This window comes from Chiloscyllium plagiosum, unplaced genomic scaffold (genome assembly GCF_037043375.1).
Source record: "Chiloscyllium plagiosum isolate Xiang-an unplaced genomic scaffold, Cpla_swu_hap1 HiC_scaffold_50, whole genome shotgun sequence".
NCBI classification, from domain to species: Eukaryota; Metazoa; Chordata; class Chondrichthyes; order Orectolobiformes; family Hemiscylliidae; genus Chiloscyllium; species Chiloscyllium plagiosum.
The window spans coordinates 47097673-47121618 of record NW_028270188.1 but is presented as its reverse complement, the minus strand read 5'-3'; the positions used below and the strand labels follow the sequence as shown (position 1 = coordinate 47121618).

At 44.3% G+C, this 23946-nt stretch overlaps 1 protein-coding gene across 1 annotated transcript in view; it reads right to left on the bottom strand.

The window, feature by feature from the left end:
• sv2a (synaptic vesicle glycoprotein 2A) overlaps positions 1 to 22725 on the bottom strand; it is a 29600-nt gene extending 6875 nt beyond the window's left edge. Inside the window, exons 1-4 of the mRNA XM_043684029.2 lie at positions 22575 to 22725; positions 9643 to 10514; positions 4958 to 5138; positions 2490 to 2641 (exon numbers count right to left, since the gene is read on the bottom strand). Coding sequence (XP_043539964.2) covers positions 2490 to 2641; positions 4958 to 5138; positions 9643 to 10219 — 910 coding nt within the window. The 5' untranslated portion in view covers positions 10220 to 10514; positions 22575 to 22725. The remainder of the gene's footprint in view (positions 1 to 2489; positions 2642 to 4957; positions 5139 to 9642; positions 10515 to 22574) is intronic.
• Positions 22726 to 23946: the final 1221 nt, after the last annotated feature.

Genomic DNA, 23946 nt, shown 5'->3' with positions numbered 1-23946 from the left:
ACAGGAAGGATGGGAAAGAGAGCAGTATGTGACATTAACACAAATAAAAGAGAACAGAAGTGTTGATATGAGATTAAAAACCCAATATAAAGGAAGATTGTAGCATGAAATAAGCAGGGTAAGTAGATCAGAGGTAGGGGAGAAATGATAGAGGAAGTTCAGAGAAAAGAGTGTGACACAGTGTTACACAGAAGGGCTGAGTTACAATATTGCTGCATTTTATGAGGGTTCAATGATTTAGTGCAAACCAGTCCTTACCTTCGGTAACGTTCAAGCAGCAGTGAGCCTGACGTCGGTGGTGGGCAAGTTGTTGGAGGGAATCCTGAGGGACAGGATGTACATGTATTTGGAAAGGCAAGGACTGATAAGGGGTAGTCAACATGACTTTGTGCATGGGAAACCATGTCTCACAAACTTGATTGAGTTTTTTGAAGAAGTAACATGGAGGATTAATGAGGGCAGAGTGGTGGACATGATCTATATGGAAGGTAAAAACAATGACTGCAGATGCTGGAAACCAGATTCTGGATCAATGGTGCTGGAAGAGCACAGCAGTTCAGGCAGCATCCGAGGAGCTTCAGCAAAATCGACGTTTCGGGCAAAAGCCCTTCATCAGGAATAAAGCTGGACTTCAGTAAGGCGTTCGACAAGGTTCCCCATGGAAGACTGGTTAGCAAGGTTAGGTCTTATTGAATACAGGGAGAGCTAGCCATTTGAATACAGAACTGGCTCAAAGGTAGAAGACAGAGGGTGATAATGGAGGATTATTTTTCAGACTGGAGGCCTGTGACCAGTGAAGTGCTGGGTCCACTATTTTTCACCATTTATATAAATGATTTGGATGTGAACATAAGAGGTACAGTTAGTAAGTTTGCAAATGACACCAAAATTGGAGGTGTAGTGGACAGCGAAGAGGGTTATCTCAGATTACAACGGGACCTTGATCAGATGGGCCAATGGGCTGAGAAGTGGCAAATGGAGTTTAATTTAGATAAATGTGAGGTGCTCCATTTTGGGAAAGCAAATCTTAGCAGGACTTATACACTTAATGGTAAAGTCCTAGGGAGTGTTGCTGAACAAAGAGACCTTGGAGTGCAGGTTCATAGCTCCTGGAGTTGCAGGTAGATAGGATAGTGAAGAAGGTGTTTGGTATGCTTTACTTTATTGGTCAGAGTATTGAGTACAGGAGTTGGGAGGTCATGTTGTGGCTGTACAGGATATTGGTTTGGCCACTGTTGGAATATTGCGTGCAATTCTGGTCTCCTTCCTATCGGAAAGATGTTGTGAAACTTGAAAGGGTTCAGAAAAGATTTACAAGGATGTTGCCAGGGTTGGAGGATTTGAGGATAGGGAGAGGTTGAATAGGCTGGGGCTGTTTTCCCTGGAGCATCGAAGGCTGAGGGGTGACCTTATAGAGGTCTATAAAATCATGAGAGGCATGGATAGGATAAATAGACAAAGTCTTTTCCTTGGGGTCGGGGAGTCCAGAACTAGAGGGCATAGGTTTAGGGTGAGAGGGGAAAGATATAAAAGAGACCTAAGGAGCAGCTTTTTCATGCAGAGGATGGTACGTGTATGGAATGAGCTGCCAGAGGAAGTGGTGGAGGTTGGTACAATTGCAACATTTAAAAGGCATTTGGATGGGTATATGAATAGGAAGGGTTTGGAAGGATATGAGCCGGGTGCTGGCAGGTAGGACTAGATTGAGTTGGGATATCTGGTCGGCATGGACGGGTTGGAACGAAGGGTCTATTTCCATGCTGTACATCTGTATGACTCAGTGAGTCAGTGTAATATATCAGTATTAATTAATTTCCCAGCACCAGTACAGAATGGGATTTGGTAGAGTAATGCTTCCTCTCCATTGTCCCCACTGAACACTCCTAGCACTTGTATAGTATGTGGTTACATACAGAGTAAAACCTCTTTGATGTTGTCCCCATCAAACACTCCCCCATATGAGACCAGCACAATTTATCTGTATTAAACACACTGGTGGTGCACCTGTTATTTGAGAACCGTGCTGGAATTTCACACCTAGTTTTAGATTAGATTCCCTACAGTATGGAAACTGGCCCTTCAGCCCAACAAATCCACACTGATCCTTCGAAGAGCAACCCACTCAGACCCATTCCCCTACATTTACCCCTAACTAATGCACCTAATACTGTGGGCAATTTAGCATGGCCAATTCACCTAACCTGCACATCTTTGGACTATGGGAGGAAACCCACGCAGACACGGGGAGAATGTGCAAACTCCACACAGACAATCGGCCGAGGCTGGAATCGAATCTGGGACCCTGGTGCTGTGAGACAGCAGTGCTAACCACTGAGTCACCGTGCCGCCATGTTTTAGACACAATGATTATGATATTGGCCTTGAACTCCCTGCATTATTGTCTGGTCCTTGACCCATCCTCAGTACTCCATCCCAGGTTGACTTGATATTTGTTGTGTAGCTCTTGCACCTGACTTTGATGCCCTTACCGTAGTGAGGGATGATGGCCCAGGCCATCGCTGAGGCATAAATTCCTCCGATCATCCAGAACAGGCAAAGCCAGCTCAGGTGCTCCCCTCGCTTCTCCTGGGCGAGGAACTCCGAGAAGTAAGAAAACACAATGGGAATAGAACCACCAATTCTAGAGCAAGTGAATGAAAAAGGCTTGGTTACACACCACAATCTTACTTCAGTTGTTGGTAAAGTGTTGGAAAAGGTTATAAGAGATAGGATTTATAATCATCTAGAAAAGAATAATTTGATTAGGGAAAGTCAGCAAGGTTTTGTGAAGGGTAGGTCGTGCCTAAACAAACCTTATTGAGTTCTTTGAGAAGGTGACCAAACAGGTAGATGAGAGTAAACCGGTTGATGTGGTGTATATGGATTTCAGCAAGGCATTCAATAAGGTTCCCCACAGTAGGCTATTATACAAAATGCGGAGAAATGGGATTGTGGGAGATATAGCAGTTTGGATCAGTAATTGGCTTGCTGAAAGAAGACAGAGGGTGGTGGTTGATGGGAAATGTTCATCCTGGAGTCCAGTTACCCAGTGGTGTACCGCAAGGGTCAGTGTTGGGTCCACTGCTGTTCATCATTTTTATAAACGACCTGGATGAGGGCGTAGAAGGGCGGGTTAGTAAATTTGCAGATGACACTAAGGTCGGTGGAGAAGTGGATAGTGACGAAGGATGTTGTAGGTTACAGAGAGACATAGATAAGCTGCAGAGCTGGGCTGAGAGGTGGCAAATGGAGTTTAATGTGAACAAGTGTGAGGTGATTCACTTTGGTCGGAGTAACCGGAATGCAAAGTACTGGGCTAATGGTAAGATTCTTGGTAGTGTAGATGAGCAGAGAGATCTCGGTGTCCATGTACACAGATCCTTGAAAGTTGCCACCCAGGTTGACAGGGTTGTTAAGAAGGAGAAAGTGAGGTCTGCAGATGCTGGAGATCAGAGCTGAAAATGTATTGCTGGAAAAGCGCAGCAGGTCAGGCAGCATCCAGGGAACAGGAGAATCGACATTTTGGGGATAAGCCCTTCGTCGATTCTCCTGTTCCCTGGATGCCGCCTGACCTGCTGCGCTTTTCCAGCAACACCATTTCAGCTCAGGGTTGTTAAGAAGGCATACAGTGTTTTAGCTTTTATTAATAGAGGGATCGAGTTCCGGAACCATCAGGTTATGCTATAGCTGTACAAAACTCTGGTGCGGCCGCACTTGGAGTATTATGTACAGTTCTGGTCACCACATTATAAGAAGGATGTGGAAGCTTTGGAAAGGGTGCAGAGGAGATTTACTAGGATGTTGCCTGGTATGGAGGGAAGGTCTTACGATGAAAGGCTGAGGGACTTGAGGCTGTTTTCATTAGAGAGAAGGTTGAGAGAAGGGTGACATATAAGATAATCAGAGGGTTAGATAGGGTCGACAGGGAGAGTCTTTTTCCAAGTATAGTGACAGAGAGCACGAGGGGGCATAGCTTTAAATTGAGGGGTGATAGATATAGGACAGATGTCAGAGGTAGTTTCTTTACTCAGAGAGTAGTAAGGGTATGGAATGCTTTGTCTGCAACAGTAGTAGATTCACCAACTTTAAGTACATTTAAGTCGTCATTGGACAAGCATATGGATGTACGTGGAATAGTGTAGGTGGGATGGGCTTCAGATTGGTATGACAGGTCAGCACAACATTGAGGGCCGAAGGGCCTGTACTGTGCTGTAATGTTCTATGTTCTATAATCTGTTCAGCTGTTCAGCACCATCATTGAAGCTGGTTTTTCTTTCAACAAAGAAATTTGCAGCGAGAGCAGTTTACAGGGAAATAGTGAATGAGGACAGTTACCAGACATTTTTCCCAATACCTCTGCATGAACAGGTAGTGAAATTTAGATGCTCTCTCTTTGCAGGCTATGAGTTTCTCTTTTATTGATCTCACATGACCAGGAACCTACTAAATGTTATCAGCTAGCTGTCACTTCATTCAGAAACCACTGCCTCAGTTCTGTCTGGCTGCTCTCACTGTTCCAGGGAATGGCAGTGTTTTGTATACGTCTCTCAATGAACTTCAGTAAACACAATGTTTTAAACTACAAATATATCTTTACACAGCCTCTTTGTGTAGGCAGTATCATAATCCAAGAATAAAGAGAATGAAAAAATAATATCTTTATACCAGGAGGTGACTGGACAGTGATCAGGAGCAGAAACCCTGGTTAAATTTCCCCTCTGTCTTTAGCCCAGGGGTCAATGGATAGTGATCCTGCCTAATTTCCCCTCTCTTTCTAACCCAGCAATGGCATGTACTTTCCATATGAATTGTGATCTTGGCTAGTAAAAGGAATGATTCATTCCTAGGTCACAGGGTGGGGTTCTCCTGGAAGTTAACCCACCTCAGGGAAGGCAGGCTAACACAACACAATTTCAGAATGAGAAAGGGTGCAAGGAAGCAGAGCAGTCTACGTTACCCAACACCAGAGAGAAGTCTGCAGAACAGGAAGGTCCCATATCCTTGCACAAAGGACGAGAAGAAAGCACAGACACTGTTTACTGAAAGAGAGATGAGCAGACACTGCCTGCGGCCCATCCTGTCTGCAAGACCTCCCCAGAGGAAGGCCCCCACCATCATCCCCAAATATACGATTAGCCCTGCAACAGAAAAACAAAGAACAGTCAGAATGAGACACTCAGTGCATACTGAGCTACCCAACTAGTTCAACCTCTTCACAGGCTGTCCTTAACTTGTCACACTTGAGTCTCCTGTTTGGCTGAGAAGGGCTAATGCCCGAAACGTCGATTCTCCTGTTCCCGAAGGGCTAATGCCCGAAACGTCGATTCTCCTGTTCCCTAGATGCTGCCTGACCTGCTGCGCTTTTCCAGAAGGGCTAATGCCCGAAACGTCGATTCTCCTGTTCCCTAGATGCTGCCTGACCTGCTGCGCTTTTCCAGAAGGGCTAATGCCCGAAACGTCGATTCTCCTGTTCCCTAGATGCTGCCTGACCTGCTGCGCTTTTCCAGAAGGGCTAATGCCCGAAACGTCGATTCTCCTGTTCCCTAGATGCTGCCTGACCTGCTGCGCTTTTCCAGAAGGGCTAATGCCCGAAACGTCGATTCTCCTGTTCCCTAGATGCTGCCTGACCTGCTGCGCTTTTCCAGGAAGGGCTAATGCCCGAAACGTCGATTCTCCTGTTCCCTAGATGCTGCCTGACCTGCTGCGCTTTTCCAGAAGGGCTAATGCCCGAAACGTCGATTCTCCTGTTCCCTAGATGCTGCCTGACCTGCTGCGCTTTTCCAGGAAGGGCTAATGCCCGAAATGTCGATTCTCCTGTTCCCTAGATGCTGCCTGACCTGCTGCGCTTTTCCAGCAACACATTTCCATCTCCTGTTTGACTGATCAACCGCACACTTTACTGTTTTTTTCTGTAGCTCAGTGAACAGTATTACTCCATATATCACACGCTAAGTCTCATAACTCATTGCCCTGTCTTATATTGATAATGTTTTCAAGTTAAGAAGGGTCCTACTGGAGATACATGGTGAATTCTCAGCAGTATCGGGATACAGCAAGGGAGAAGAGATTTAGAGGGCTATTAGACTCGAGGTATTGGTCATTTCTCCACAGAAACAGAGTCTTCAGTTCACTTGCTTAGTCTTTTACCCCCTGTTTATCCTCGAATTCTTTAAAGTTATTTTTTCTGAATTTCCTTTCAAATACACTGATGGTCTGCTTCCAACACACTAATGGGTAGCAAGTTCCTGATCGTCAGCATTTACTGCATCACTGAAGTGCATTCCCTGATACTCCACATTAAATTCCACCTGTAACTAGTCTGCCTATCCAGCTAGTCTCTCTGTGTCTGTAGTGAAACAGAATCATGCTCAGCATCGTAGCTTCAAGGATCATTGGTAACATCAGCAAATTTTGAAGTGTTACTCTGCATTCCACATCATTAATGTACATCAAAGGGATGCAGGGCTCCTAGCACTGACCCCTAGGAGAACCTCACTGTCTGTCACTCTCTAGTCTAAGAAACACTCATTTGACACAACTCACTATTTTCAGTCCTTATCACTTTTTATCCAACTGTGATCCTCTTATTTCATGAACCCCAGTTTTGTTTACCTGAGTTTTTTGTGGTGGAACATTGTTAAAGACCTATCTAAAATCAATAACACTTATAGACTGTTACAATACGGGGTAAACACCCCCCCCCCCCCGCTAATTTTAAACCAACAACACAGAAATGATTTACCCCGTGCAATAATCTGTGAAAATGCAAAAGGCCAAGAACTATTTAAAGTAAAATTAACAACTTTATTTCTTAAAATATAACAGAGAATAATTAACTAACAACTCTTTACAACTCCTTCCTCTAACCTATCTTTTACTTTCCCTTCTATAATGCTAGTCTGACAAAACCTCCGATTAAGATTTACAGGAAAATTCAAATATCAAAACCAGCCAGCTGTTGAATCTTCTCTTTGAATCTTCCTCTGTGGATTTACTCTCCAAGTTGGTGTCAATCTTTTTCTCTGTGCAAACTCCGTCTCCAGACAGGTGCCTCTCCGAGAGTTCTCACTCGCAGCCTACAGCTGTTGGCCCTTTGGCAGTTCTCCTCCAACTGTTCAATTTTGTTTCGGTTTTATACCCCAAAGCATTGGATCATTTCATCGGTCTTAATATTGTCAAAATACTAAATTCAAACTTGATTGGAGTTTGGTATTTTGGGGGATAATTTAAACTGATTGGCCAAATTTGAATTTGTTTTGTTGTCTCCAGGCAACCCAGTTAATTTAGATGTTCGACCAAATGTTATATTGTTACCTTATAAAGGTAGCTCTGCTAGCTTTTAACTCTCTTACAGGTACAGTACCCCTTACACCTTCATAACAAGACAACAATGTATTCCTTTCAGCTACTTTCTCTGGAACGTCACCAAAAAATGGAATTATACAGTAGCGCCTCGACATACGAACGACCCCGTTCACGAACAAATCGGTTTACGAACAGGATTGTTACGTAAAATTTTGCTTCAACGTACGTACAAAATTCAAGGTACGAACAAAGGTACAAACGCAAAAAGCCCGTGTGCGACCACGCGGTTTCATTGTTCTGCTTTGCTACGCACTTGTTGAACGCAAAAGCTCTCGGGCCCCGCGTGATCTCATTCAGTTTGTCTTTGGCGAGTGCGCTGTGGACAGCGTTCATTGCTACGTCCAAGCATTCTTACGCTATCCGAACAACAGGAAAAATCGATTCAGTTCGCAAACTTTTTGGTTCGCCTATCGGGTCCCGGAACGGATTAAGTTCGTAAGTCGAGGCGCTACTGTAGTTAGTAAAGCACAATCTGTCTTTTACACATTCATGCTAGTCTCCTTAACAAACACAAATCTCTCCTCATGCCTGCTCACCTGTTCCTGGATTGCTATTTCTAAAAGCTCTCCTACCAGTAATGTTAAATTGCCAGTACTTAACTAAGAAAAAAACCCGAAAGAACTGTGGATGCTGGAAATCAAAAACAGAAATTGCTGGGAAAGCTCAGCAGGTCTGGTAGCATCTGTGGAGAGAAATCAGAGTTCACGTTTTGGGTCCAGAGTGACACTTCCTCAGAACTTAACTAAGAATATCTTCACTCTCTTTCTTCAATAATTGTGTCAAATTTCCCATTCTGCAGTCTTCTGGCATCTCCCCCTGTGCCCAGGGCAGATTGGAAGATTATGACAAGCCCTTTAATGTCTCCACTGCTCATTTTCTTTAATTTTAAGTGATTTATCCACTCTTTTCCAATACATTCTTCCTATCAATTTTCACCCATTCCTTCACTACCATTTCTATGTACTAATTTTATCAGTTCATTCTTCCTTAGTCACTGATGCAAAGTACTTATGATATATTATATCTTGCACCAGTAAGCGTTGACCACCCTTTTTGTCCTGAATAGGAACCCTCTGTTGTTTATGACTGACGTATGATTTATATGTTGCTACAAGACGTTTTGACTTCACTGTTAACTGCCATTCTGTTCCCATATTCTTTTTGTTTGTCAGTCTTACTTTTTCCACTTCATTTCCCCTATCAACATATTGTATTTGGCCTGACCCTCACAAAGAATTCCCCTGATGGGAATCATGCACTCTTTTATTGTTTCATTATATTCTCCATTTCTCTGGTCATACATAGTCTAATGGATGAGGAGACATTTCCTTTAGTTAAATATTGGGAAGGCTAAAGCCATTGGCTTTGGTTATCAACACAAATTCTGTTCCTTAGTATCTTTTCTACCCATCCTCCAGGTAACTGAGTCTGATCATGTTATTTAAAATTTTGCATCACATTTGACCCTGAGATGAGCATCTGACCAGATAGCTACTCTATAACCAAGGAAGTCTGTTTCACAACATTGACCTGCTCCACCCATCTCAATTAACCTGAAGTCCTCATTATTCATGCCTTTGTTAACTCTAGATTTGACTATTCCATTATTCTTGGTTAGTCTCCCAAATTTTAGTCTCTGTAATTTGAAGTAATTCAAAGGATGCGTCTGGGAGGCATGTAAAGGATACTAAATCAGTTACACTAGTGAGAATATATAATTCTATTTCACAGCCTTGAAATGATGAGGACCCCTGAGACAGCATGTCCCTCTCTGAGTTACAGTGAGATGATGAAGGATATGTGAATGGTGTTGGACTGCTCTGATTTAATGCTCTTTTTATTCTATGTCCCTGAAGAGTGGGTCACTGTCATTGTGAGATGCACTTGAGCTGATTGCAAACTGTGACACCAACAGCCTCTAAAACACCTTGAGTATGTGAGCAGTCTCAGTCAACAGTCTGCTCTGTGTGTGTATATGTCTAAGACCCTGCAGCACTGTGTGTGTGTGTAGACCACACACAGACCCCAGCAACCGAACAAACACTGGGAGAAGGTATCAAACCTACACACACACGTACACACACAGAGTGTGGAGTCTGGTCTTGGACCCACATGTACATACAAAGGCAACAGAGCAGTATGTGGGTCACACAGCAGTGTCTGGGAACTACACAAATAGACACAGAGGAGCAGGCCCCTGAGCATATATATATATACTTATGTGAATTCCATTGATTCTGTTTGAGCAGTTTTGGATTGAATGCTCCTTGTACTTACCGAGCATGCCTTTGTTGGAGTCAGATAAACACATGTCCTTCTCAGCACTAGGCAGCACAAACCCAACCACAAAGACCTCCACCCCATCTGCCATGAGTGCCAGGCCCAGAACAAAGTACAAAGTCCACTGGAAGCGGCCATGACCACATTCCTGTAAGATGAGCTCATACTGCTGGGCCAGCTGTTCCTTCTCCTTCTCCCGTTCACCTTCCATCTCCTCATAGTCCCTGAAATCATCCACCATGGGCTGTGTGCTTGCTATGTGGTCATCTGACATCTTGTTGGCATGGGGGATGCCCTGATATTCGCCCTCATAGATCTCGTCTTCCTCATCATGGCCCTCAGTGGCATCACTCGAGCCTCCTTCTTCATCGTTTCCACCTGAGTAGCTATATTGTGGCTGGTAGTCATCGTCATCGTCCTCTTCCTGGAATCGTGTGTAAGAGCGCCGACTGTACTCATCGTGGAGTCGGTCTGTACCTTTGGCCACCTTTTTAGCTGCCTGCCGCTTCACTTCCTTGGCAATGTCCTTGGCCCCTCTGATGAAGGCTGTCCGGTCTTTGAAGTTGTCATCCATAGCGACCTGGCTCAGGAGATGTGTGGGTACTTTCAGGAAGTTTGACCGTGCCAGTCACATCCAGGGGTGAAACTTGAGTGAGGTAGTCACAGGGAACACAGGTTCCAGATGGAGAATCTCAGCGGAACAGGCAGGAATTGGGCAAGGAGAGTGATGAAGATGGAGAACAAGCAGTAGCTGGCCCAGGACAGCAAATGGAAGCTGAGTCCAGAGAGGAAGCAGGAAACAAGCCAGGGGAACAAGTAGGAGTCCAAATCAAAGAGCGATCGATGATCACACAAAGACAGGGATATACCTAATGATTTAAAATAAAGGCAGTATATTAGGGAGTAGAGTAGGATGGTAACTTCGTCACAATGTATTAGCTTTAATTGCTGGTTCAGCTGAACCTAAAAAAAAGAAATAAACAGTCAAGTGGATTTCATTGGTCACAGTGACACCAGCATGGACTTGGAACAGTTTGAGCAGAGTTGTTCAACTAAAGGAAGCAGAATTGTTGAACCATGCCAGGGTAGGGGCTCACAGTTTGCAGCCTGTCTCCCACACTGAGCCCTGTGAAAGTTTAATTACACCAGAGTGAATCAGACAGAAAGTGGTCCCACAGGAGCGAAGGCTGGAATAATGCACAAAGATTAGATTTCTTAGATAGTTGACAATTTCACAGCATTAGACAGCCGACCAGTGGGTGGGTTGGAGACAGCTGATAGTTAGCCAGAGCTTGCATGACAGTACCCTCTCGAAATGGATAATGTAGGACTGGTCTTTACCATGCAGTGTATTGCGGCTCCATATTAAGGAGCAGAGACAGATTGCAAAGCTGGGGAGAGAGAGAGAGAGAGAGAGAGAGGGCCAGACAAAGAGAGGAGACAGAGACAGGGAGACTGGGCCAGACTCGGAGAGGGAGGCAGGACTGTAGAGGGATAGAAGGGTGTGCAGAGAGAGAGAGAGATGGGCAGAGAGAAAAAGGACAAGGGCAGAGAAAAAGAGACAGGAGACCAAGAAAGATGAGGTGGGAGCAGAGGGGGAGAGACATGACAGAGAGATCAGGGAACCCTGATATCAAAGGACATAAATGTTAGGATTAAAAAGAAAAGAGAAGCTTATAGCAGATAACAAAGGTTCACCAAGGCAGAGACCCCCAGAGAAGTCTATAAAGTGCAGGGGAGGAGGATCATAATGAGGAATTTAGGAAATCAAAGAGAGTGTATAAGCATTGGCTGGTAGGATAAAGGAAAATCCAGTGGGACTTTTTAACCACATAAAGAGCAAGAGAATAATTAAAGAAAGAGTAGGACCTATTAGGGACCTTAGAGATAATGTGTGTGTTGATCCAGAAGACATAGGCACAGTCTGAAATGAATACTTTACCGTTGTTGTGGGTATGTTCACCGAGCTGGGAAGTTGATTTGCAGACATTTTGTCCCCTGTCTCGGTGACATGTACAGTGCTTTGGAACCTCCTGTGAGGTACTGCTGTACTGTGTCTTCTGGAATTTGGTTCTGTTCCTGCTGCTTCAGGTTGTCGGTCCCATTAGTTCACTGTAGTGGCCTGTATATTAGGTCTCTTAGCTATATTAGGTGTTTGTTGATGAGTGCCATGCTTCTAGATCCAATACACTGGCCACTACAACAAATTACCGGAACAGGCAGCCAGGAAAGCCAATTAGTCTAAGGGGGATGTTATTAGAAAGAATGCTGAGGGATAGAAGATATCTGCACTCAGAGATATACAGATTAATCACATGTACTCAGCATGGACATGTTAAGGGAAAGTCATGTTTGACAACTTATATCAAATTTTTTGTGGTGGAAACCAGGAGTAAAAGTAATGCATTTAATGTGAGGTGCTGCATTTTGGAAAGGCAAATTGGACAGGACTTATACGCTTAATGATAAGATCTTGGGGAGTGGTGCTGAACAAAGAGACCTTGGAGTGATGGTTCATAGCTCCTTGAAAGTGGGGTCGCAGGTAGACAGGATAGTGAAGAAGGCGTTTGGTATGTTTGTTGTTATTGGTCAGTACATTGAGTACAGGAGTTGGGAGGGTCATGTTGCGGCTGTACAGCACATTGTTTGGGCACATTACTTTTGGAGTACTGCGTGCAATTCTGGTCTCCCTGCTATAGGCAGGCTGTTGTGAAACTTGAAAGGGTTCAGAAAAGCTTTACAAGGATGTTGCCAGAATTGGAGGATTTGAGCTACAGAGAGAGCTGAATAGACTGGGGCTGTTTTCCCGGGAGTATCGGAGGCTGAGGGGTGACCTTATGGAGGTTATAAAATCATGAGGGGCATGGATAGGGTAAACAGATAATCGGGAATCCAGAACTAGAGGGCACAGGTTTAGGGTGAGATGGGAAAGATTTAAAAGGACCTAAGGGGCATCTTTTTCATACAGAGGGTGATACGTGTATGGAATGAGCTGCCAGAGGAAGTGGTGGAGGCTGGTACAATTACAACTTTTAAAAGGCATCTAGATGGGTATATGATTTGGAAGGGTTTGGGGGGATATGTGCCAAATGCTGGCAAATGGAACTAGATTAATTTAGGAAATCTGGTCGGCATGGACGGGTTGGACAGAAGCCTGTTTTCATGCTGTACATCTCTATGAGTTGATGTGGTCTACATGGGCTTTAGCAAGGCTTTTGATAAGATCCCTCATGGCAAATTGGTCAAAAATGTGAATTCATGGGATCCAAGACAAGGAGACACATCAGATCCAAAATTGGCTGTGAGGCAGGAAGCAGAGGGTGATGAGTGAAGCATATTTCTGTGAATAGAAATTTGTTTCTAATGAAGTTCCATAGAGCTTGGTGCTGGGGCCCTTACCACTTGTGGTATATATTAATGATTTGGACTTAAATGGGGGGGGAAGAGTACCATCAACAAGTTTGCACATGACACAAACATTGGTCAGGTGATAAATAGTGAGAGGGGTAGCCGTAAAGTGCAGGAGGATGATGGTCAGCTCAGCAGGATAGTGGCAAATAGAATTCAGTCAGGAAAAGTGTAAAGTATTGCACTTGGAGAGGCCTAACAAGGCAAGGGATTACACAGTTGAATGAAAGGACCCTGTAAAGTACTGAGTGACCTTGGTGAACAGTTCTACAGGTGCCTAAAGGTAGCATGGCATGTAGATAAGGTGGTTAAGAAGACTTGTGGAATACCTGCCTTTATTAGCTGAGGTCTGGCACACAAGAGCAAGGAGGTTATGCTGGATCTGTATAAAGTGCTGCTGTGGCCACATCTAGTGTACTGTGTGCAATTCTGGTCCCCACATTATGGTCAGGATGTGAATGCACCAAAAGGAGCAGAGGAGATTTACAAAGATGCTGCCTAGGCCAGAGAGTTTGAGCTGTAAGGAATGAATGGGTAGATTTGGGTTGGTCTCCTTACAACAGCAACGGTTGAGAGATGATCTAATAGAAGTGTATAAGGTTATGATGGCTGAATGGTCTCTGTGCTATAAATGTCCAAGAGTCTATTAGGGCCAGAGAGAGAGGTATGGTAGAGAGAAAGATGGAGCAGAGAGAGAAAAGGATGGGCAGAAAGAGGGACAAGATCAGGGGCAGAGAGAGGGACAGACAGACAAGGACAGAAAACATGGAAACAAGGGCAGAGAGAGTATTGGCTAAGGAGGTGAAAGGGGCAATGGAATTAGTGATGATGTTAATATTGAGAATGACAAGGGGAGAATGAGAGGCCGGGTCAGAATGAGACAGAGTCAGAGACACAACAGGTCAGGCAGTGCATTCCAGATCACAATTTATTCTTTAGAAATAATATCCTTATCTTTGGTTCATTTGTCTATATATAAATTCTCCAGTTACCAACATTCCACCACTGGAAACAATTGCTTCTTGTGTATTATAATTCAGTCCTTGTCATAGACAGGAAGAACTGAACCCGTGATTAGATTCCACTCCTGTGCTACCTATTAGTCTATTAACAAACCAACTGATTAGATTCCAAATTGCGACTCAGTCCCAGGTCTCTCTTATTACTGTTACAATCCATTTGAAAAAGTGCGTTGATGCTCAAGCACTGTTCTCGTGATCATTAAAAAAGTTAAATATTTGATCAAAGTCTCCAATTTACCTATCTGATAGACTCAGGTCGACAGAAAACACTCTGCAGGTAATAATAGAGCTGCCGTCAGACTGATGTCTTCTGGCATCTACAAACTGGTAATATTTGCACAACTTGCTGCTGGCTGAATCTCACCCTGCACACACACACACAACCCCTGCTGCTGTGGACTCTTAGCTCGCCTCTCCCCATGCTTGAACAAAGCAGCAATGTAAACATAGCTCACAATGAGTTCCACTAACATGTTTACAAAAATACAGGAATTCTTTCCCCCCCCCCCTTTGGCTTTAAAACAAACCTTTTGCCATTTAGTCCACAAATCAATAAGAACACATGGGCTTCCCCAGTTAAATTCCACCCCACAGTAACTCACATATGGATTTCAACTAAATCTTTCAGGCAGTAAGGTATCGTTATTCTATATAAAAACTCCACCCAATGAAATTGCAGCCTTGAATTCACTGGTATTTGTGTATAGGATGAGAGTGTTCTTCCCAGTATTTGTTGCCCAGCCCTAGTAGCCCTTGTGAAGATGAGGTGAGCTACAACCTTGAACTATTGCAAACCATTTAGCGTAAGAAGACCCACAGTGTCATTCAGGAGTTGCAGGATTTTGACCCAGCAACAGTGAAGAAGCAGTGATGCACTTCCAAGTCAGGATGGTGAATAGCTTGGAGGATATCTTATGGATGGCTGTATTAACAAATATCTGATGCCCTTGTGCGTTTTGAAAGGTGTAATACGTACTGATTGTAACAAGGTCAGCCAGGTGGACCTCATACAAAATGAGTTCCCTGACTGGGGTTATTAGTCTGGGCATTCCAGCAAATCAAAGTTTTCAGAATGGGCAATACCAATCGTACCAGTTGTGAAGCCTGATGGGCCGGTCCATCCTTGTGGACATCTTAAACAAACAGCAAAGCAATTTTCGCTGCTGGATAAATATTCAGTCCCTCGCTTCGAGGATTTATACACAAAGGTGGCAGTGGTGGTGGGGGGTGGGGGGGAGAGAGCTGTCCTCCATGAGGCTGGACATGAGCCATGGGTACTTGCAATTGCAGTTGGGTGAGGATTCCCAGAAACATGCTACAATTAACCCCATATGAGTTTGTACCAATAAATGAGCTTGCCACTTGAGGTATTATCAGCAGACAAAGAACAAAGAAAATCTACAGCCCAGGAACAGGTCCTTCGACCCTCCAAGCCTGACCTAAATAGGACGATGGAGAATATTTTATAAGGTTGATCCCCTGGTCATCATTTATCCAGATGATATGCTAATAACAGGGAAGACCAATAAGCATAACTAAGAGGACTTTAAACATTTCTCCCAAGCGGGTGTATGCCTTAGAAGGGATAAATGTGTTCCAGGCATCCCAAGTTATCTACCTGGGCTACAGAGTCAACCCGCTGGAAGGTAGAGTGAGGGCAATCAAAGGTGCCCCAGCTCCCATGTCTGTTCTGGAGTAGAAGTCTTGCCTGGGGCTGGTGAATAATTATGAAAGTTCATATATAACCTGGCCTCCATCCTAACACCTTTACATCTTGGAAATGGTCACATAGCCAAGCCATAGCCTTCAGGGAAGTGAAGAGCAAGTATCATCCTTTAAAGTGGTGGCACGCTATGATTCCAAGTGAGACCGACTATTGACATGCAATACCTCCCTGTGCAGCACGGAAGTAGTATCAGGAACACCAATGCAAGACACAAGCCTCCTCTAAGCGAGAGAGACGGTTTACTTCATGGGACAGAGTTTGGTTTAGGAACCATGGGTAAGAGGCATGGTCGATGTGACGTTAGGTCAAGGGTCCTGAACAAGCACGTGGACCATATGAAAGCTACAAGCTTGCAAACAGTGTGAGAGCAAAACATGCCCTGCTCCTTGACAGCCATTTTGATTGTTCCAGTATCCCTGGGTTCTCCCTCTCCATCAAGCAATGACGATACCTTGCAACCGAGATGACATGGTGGATGCTGCTGCCTCAATGTCTTTGCCACCTGAAGAAGAGAATGAATGTCTTCCAAGGTGCTCTGGGCGAAAATCGGAGATCGGGGGTGGGAGCGGTGGCGGTTACTGTGCATTAACATGCTGACTGTATCTAAGGCAGCGTTGGAGAAGCTGACCTGCTGCTAAAATGCCTCAGCAGGAGCTGCAAAAAAAAAGGAACTGACCTCTGTCCTTGGACTCAGAGGGTGAGGGATGTAGTAATTGTAACAAGATCAGTCAGGTGGACCTCATAGAATATAAATTCCCTTAATGGGGGAGGGCTGTTAATCTGGTCCAATCAGGGAGCCCTGGCTGACAAATAAGAACAGGAGTGTATTTTGATTTAATCCCTACCCTCCCCTTCACTGTTTTTGATCACACAGCACTGCCCTTTGATGAGAAGGGCAGTGTTTGTCACTGGCCACCCGGGTGTTTTCCTATCTTCCTGGTGGTGGAAATTGAATAAAGATTCGTGCACCTTGTGTCTTTCACTGTGTCTCCCACCTGCACACACACACCATGGGTGCTGGGGAAAAAATAAGCACTACCGCACTTAGGTGGTAGTGTGGGATAGAAGAAAAAAAAAAAGAAAAAAGAAAAAAAAAGAGAGAAAAAAAAAAAACCCCGGGAGAGGTTGGTCCTCCAACCAATAGGAGTGAACGGAATCTGGCTACCCCTCATTGGCTGAAAAAAAAAAAGAAGAACAGGAGTGTATTCTGATTTAATCCCTGCCCTCCCCTTCACTGTTTGATCACACAGCATTGCCCTTTGATGTGAAGGGCACTGCTTGTCACTGGCCACTCGGGTATTTCCTTTCTTCCTGGTGGTGGATACTGAATAAAGATTCGTACATCTTGTGTCTCTCACCTGCACACACACACACCATGGGTGTTGGGGAAAAGAAATACAAAAAAAGAAAAAAGAAATAAACAGGAGTGCCAGAGGCTAAAAAACGAACAGGAGCGTCTCTGGCCAAACTGGCCATAAACAGGTCGAGGCAGCGGGCCGTGGAGGGGGTCGTTAGGGCCGACTGCCTGTCCCTCTTCCGCGGTTACGTTAGGGCCCGGGTGTCCTTGGAGAAGGAGCATGCGGTAACCACCGACACCCTGGAGTTGTTCAGGGAGAGGTGGGCGCCGCAGGGAGTGGAGTGCATCATTTCCCCCTCCAACTCTACTTTGATTTAGTCCCTACCCTCCCCATCACTGTTTGATCACACAGCACTGCCCTTTGATGTGAAGGGCAGTGTTTGTCACTGGCCACTCGGGTGTTTCCTTTCTTCCTGGTGGTGGGAACTGAATAAAGATTCGTGCACCTTGTGTCTCTCACTGTGTCTCACACCTGCACAAACACACACCATGGGTGCTGGGGAAAATAAACACTACCGCAGTTAGGCGGTAAATTAAAAGAAAAAAGAACAGGAGTGCCCACTCTGAGGGCTGGCTCTGAGGGAGCTGGATCAGTGTCGAGGACTTTCCACATGTAAATAAAGGGTGACTCGGTGACATCATACCAGTCTCTTTTGAGTTATTTCACAGTATAAGGAGTCCTGGTGAATTTGAGCAGTGCATCTTGTAGATGGTACAAAGTGCAGCTCCTGAGTGTCAGTGAAGAAGGGAGTGGATGCTTGTGGATGTGGTGCCAGCCAAGTGGGCTGTTTTGTCCTGGATTCTTGAGTGTTGTTGAAGCTGCCTCAATCCAGGGGAGTGGGGAGTATTCTGTCACACTACTGATTTGTGCCTTGTTGATACTGGACAGGCTTTGGGGAAGTCAGGAGGTGACTTACTTGCTGCAGGATTCCTAACTTCTGTCCTGCCCTTGTCGCCACAGTATTTGCATGGCTAATCCAGTTCAGTTTCTGGTCAGTGGTAACCCTCAGGATGTTGACAGTGTATAATTCAGTGATGGTAATGCCTTTGAGTGTTAAGTGTTGTTGGAGATGATCATTGCCTGGTGGTTGTATGTCGTAAATGCTATTTGCCCAATGTCTCAAACTACTTATACCCCTCAATTAGATTTCAGCCTGTACCTCAGAGATACCGGTTATCCTATATCCATGCCCCACCCCTGAAAACCCTCAATTAGTTTCCTGTCTGTAGCTTATTCCTGGATATGTGTTATCCTTTCCCCTCCAACTCCCAAACCACTGATAGGTTTGCAGTCTGTGCCTCACTCTCAGGTATCTGATATTCTACAAATACACATCATATTCTAGACCCTGTGATTACTTTCCAGTTTGTAGCTCACTGCTGGATATCCAGTATTTTATATTAAACTACCCAAACCCCTCAATTAGGTTCCAGCTGGTAAGTGAATCCTGCATTAACTATTAGTCTACCAAACCCCTTGATTGGATTTCAATCTGTACCTCACTCCTGAGTAACTATGACTTCATTTATAAACCATCTGAGCCCCTTGAATATAATTGCATTCTATACCTTAGTAAAGGATATCAGTTATTCTATATATAAAATACACTGACCCCTCATTTTGATTCCAGTCTATACCCTACTCAGGGATGGGGGTCAGTTATTCTATATATAAACTACACTAACCCCTCATTTTGATTCCAGTCTATACCCTACTCAGGGACGGGGGTCAGTTATTCTATATATAAAATACACTGACCCCTCATTTTGATTCCAGTCTATACCCTACTCAGGGACGGGGGTCAGTTATTCTATATATAAAATACACTGACCCCTCATTTTGATTCCAGTCTATACCCTACTCAGGGATGGGGGTCAGTTATTCTATATATAAACTACACTAACCCCTCATTTTGATTCCAGTCTATACCCTACTCAGGGACGGGGGTCAGTTATTCTATATATAAAATACACTGACCCCTCATTTTGATTCCAGTCTATACCCTACTCAGGGACGGGGGTCAGTTATTCTATATATAAACTACACTAACCCCTCATTTTGATTCCAGTCCATACCCTACTCAGGGATGGGGGTCAGTTATTCTATATATAAACTACACTGACCCCTCATTTTGATTCCAGTCTATACCCTACTCAGGGATGGGGGTCAGTTATTCTATATATAAACTACACTGACCCCTCATTTTGATTCCAGTCTATACCCTACTCAGGGATGGGGGTCAGTTATTCTATATATAAACTACACTGACCCCTCATTTTGATTCCAGTCTATACCCTACTCAGGGTTGGGGGTCAGTTATTCTATATATAAACTACACTAACCCCTCATTTTGATTCCAGTCTATACCCTACTCAGGGACGGGGGTCAGTTATTCTATATATAAACTACACTGACCCCTCATTTTGATTCCAGTCTATACCCTACTCAGGGACGGGGGTCAGTTGGCTGAGCAGCTGATCTCCGATACAGTGACACCAACAGCCTGGGTTCAGTTTCTCCTCTGGCTGAGGAGACCATGAAGGATTCCCCTTCTCAGCCTCTCTGTGTGCCTGAAGTGTAGTGATCTTCATGTTAACTCACCACCAGAAGTCTTCTCTCTCTCTCTCTTTCTTTAGTGAGAGAGAGCAGCCTTATGGTCTGGTTGGACAATGGTGACTTTACCTTACTCAAGGACTTTTAAAAAAATTAATCTATTTTTCTAACCAACCTTTTCAGAGATGTTTTTACACATCACTGGAGCAGGTGGGATTTGAACCCAGGCCTCCTGGTTCAAAGGTAGGGACAGTACTATTCTGCCACAAGAGGACCCAACGCACTTTACTCCGGGGTATGTGTTATTCTGTATATAAAACACCTGAACCCCTTGATTACATATAAACCTGTAATTCATTCCCAGGTTCTGTATCTAACCCCTCGATTAGATTCCAGAGTCTGTATTCTATAATAGACCACCTGAACCCTTGATTAGGTTCCAGTCTGCAACTCTATCCCAGAATCTGTTACTGTATATCATCCCACATGAACAGCACAATTAGACAGCAGTCCATAACTCTCTGCCAGATATCCCATATACAGAATCCCCAGAACCATGAGTTAAATTCTAGCCTGTTCGATATCTATATTCTATATGTGGATCTACTGAATCCCATCAGTTAGTTTCTAGCGTGTAACTCACTCCCAGATATCAAATATACTGGAAATAAATCGTTCCACACCCTTCTATCAGTTTCTATATATTCTTTTCTGTACCTAAAGCCTATGGTATGATTCCAGGCTGTAATTCACTCCTGTGTATCCGTTATTCAATGTATAAACCACCCTGAACCCCTTGATTAGATCCCAGTCTGTAACTCACTCCCAGGTATCTATTATTCTATACATAAACTACCCTGAACCCTTTGATTAGATCCCAGTTTGTAAATCCCTTCTGGGTATTTGCTACTCTATATATGAACCCACCACCTTCACAATTCTCAATTAGATCCCAGTCTGTAAATCACTCCCAGGTATCTGTTATTCTAAATATAAACCCATACCCCGAACACCTCGATTTGTGTGTCCACTTCTGGTCTGCAAATCACTCCTGGGTATCTGTTACATTTTTTTAAACCAGCCTGAACCCCTTGATTAGATCCGAGTCTGTAACTCTCTCCCAGATACTTATTATTTATATAGATTCCTAAGCTCCCATTCGGACTTCCCTTTGTAAGCCTCCGGATGTACACAGTGTCTTCAGTCCATGTAGACAGCAGTAGAGGAAGGAGAGAATAAAATGATGACTGTTGATAGGGGAATGTCTTTAAATGGCAGGTGGGACTAGATTGGGTTGGGATATCTGGTCGGCATGGATGGGTTGGAGCGAAAGGGCCTGTTTCCGGGCTGTACATCTCTCTGACTCGATGATAGTGGGCCCCTATCATTTGTGTGTCCAATGATCTTGTTCTCAGTGTATTATTGGAGGTTTGACAATGTCAGGAATGGCTTCTGTGGGTCAGGTTTCTGAGTTCCAGCTCTATGGTAACTGCCAAAAATTCCAAATTGTTATCAGAGATCAAAAGAAAGGGAGAAGATGGTGGTTGTGAGGATTTCACCTTGATCTGAAGGATATTTCTCTTTCTTATCCTTCTGTACTGATATGCCTGCCGTGTCTCAATTTTAATTCCATCTCTCCCTCTCTTTGCAAACTGTCTCTTTCCTTAACTCCTGTTGCACTTCTTCACCTCCAACCTTATTCCTTGATCTTATTTTTTCTCTCTTCCTCCATCTCGTGGTCTTGCCCTTTTCTCTGCCTGTCTCCATTTTTCTGTCTTTCTCCCTCCGTCTCTTCCGCAAGCATTTTTTTCTCTCCTGCTTTCCCCACCATTATTTTTCTCTACTCGGTTCCCTTTAAATCCTGTCTCTCCACTTCCTCCCGCTCCCTCTCTCTAGTCTTTCGAGCTGTAAGCCCCTGCAGTGCTCCTCATTTCTCGGTACTCAGTCACATTGTAATGTCGCATTATGCTCAGCAGCCCCATGTTCATTGAGTGCCTGGGGGCAATTCTCTTGAATTGCATGACAGAGACGGAAGCCTGGATACAGCTGGCAACAAGAAGGCACCATGCCAGCTGTACCAGGGTATCTCTGGCTTGTCTACCCAACTGCGTGTTTATCCCCACAAAGAGCAGTTTAATCAGTGAGACAAACCATCATATCGACATACAAAAACAGCAGCACAATCTGAAACATGCCATGTGTCACTCTAAATAGAACCTGGCACCCTTTTGACTTCAGCCTGCATTGTGGTCACACAGTCTACATCTCAAACCATCCTGAAGATTCACACACTGAGGAAGCAAAGGATTTTTCTCAATCATTTCCAAAGCCAGATATTGACAAGAGCAGGCCTTGAAGCACCGTCTGTCCAATAATCTTCTGCATCGCCCAATCTGATTATATGTTAAACATAACTAGTGAGATCTTTTTTTTTTCAAATCTGGGTGTACAAATTCTTCAGCAGTGTAAGGGGAGAGTTCCGGATATACAGGGTGACAATAATCAGCACTGACAAGGTCAAACTAACAGCCCATTCCATCAGTTCTATCTCTCTCAATTCACAGCTTCACATTTCAGTCCCCTGTAAACCACATGGCTGCCATTACACTGTAACAATTAACATGAACAATAAAATCACAGAGCTGTTAAAATGAATCTTTCCACAAAATGTAAAGACCATAGGGGGGAAAAAAAAACAACATTCAAGGATTCTCAGGACAAAATGGCCACACTGACAAACAGGCAGAAGAGATTTTGGAAATTACTCCCTCTGACATTCCAAAACAAAAATGATTATTTTGCAATTTTTTTTCTTTTTGAAAATGCAAAGGTAGATGATTTGTAGTGAGTTTATTTTTTTACCTGACTGTTGAGAGAGGGGTCGATACCACAGTCTCTGCTGGATGTAGGGTACTGCTTGCTGGATGCAGGCTCAGAGATCTGGGTACCACAGTCACTGTTTCTTCCTCTCTCTCTCTCTCTCTCTCTCTCTCACATACACCATCCCACAGGAAGAGTCCACATGTAGAGTTGGGCAGGGGGGGTGGGTGGAGGTGGTAAGAGTCAAGATTATCCAGCTGTTGTAGATTCTGTCAGGAAGGACAGCTTGCTTGGTGAGCTGTCAGAAAGATTACAATTAAAATATTTTAATGTTGCTAAGATGAGGATTTCAACTGCGTTTGAAGGCCAAAAGTCTGCTCCTGCTCGTTTTCCTCTCCTCCACCAATTCCCAGCTCGTTTTTCCCTCATTCCCAATTTGTTAATGTATCCTTTCATGTTCCCATTCTTTCCTTGAATTCCAGAATCAGCTCCCTTCAGGTTTTAATCACCTCACAGTCTCAGGCAGAAAAGCAACCTGAAGTTCATGTGGTGAGCTGGGATTAGAAGCTGTCCCTGGCATTGGGACCTGTCCTTGGAATCAAGCAACGGCTCTGGGGAATTTCTGGCATCGAGAGCTCTTTTTGCAATTGGGAGATTTTTCTGAAATCAGACAGTAATCCTGAGATTAGAGGGTTTCTGTGGGGATCAGGAAAACCCGGGGACTGAGAGCTTTAACTGGGATTGGGGTATACCCCTAGCATAAGGTGGTTTCTGGGATTAACAGAGTCAGCAGGTATTCCCAAGTTTGGGAACAGGTAACATCGGTGGCATCAGGAGCTGTCTCTGAGATCAGGAAATATTTCTGGGATTGGGAACTGTTCCTGGCATCAATGAATTAATTTTACAATTCTATTTGGGTATATCTAATTCAATCATGGAATATGGGCATTGCTGGTTAGACCCAGTCCCAGCTGCCCTTGAGAAGGTGGTGGTGTGCTGCCTTTTTGAACCACTGCAGTCCACGTCATGTGGGAGGGAATTTCGGGATTTTGACAGTGAAGGAATGGTAATATATTTCCAAGTCAGAATGGCAAGTGACTTGGAGGGGAACAGGCAGGGTGTGGTGTTCCTGTGACCTTGCCAGTTGGAAGAGATCGTGGGTTTGGAAGAAGCTTTGTTGAATTTCCACAGTGCACCTTGTACATGGTTCACACTGCTGCTACTGAGCATAGGTGGTGGAGGGAGGGGACGTTTGTAGATGCAGTGCCAGTTAAGCAGGTTGTTTTGCCCTGGACGGTTTCGAGCTTCTTAATGTTGTTGGAGCTGCACCCATCCAGGCACTTTTGGTGTATTCCATCACACTCCTGACTTGTGCCTTGTAGATGGTGGACAGGATTTGGGGAGTCAGGCGGTG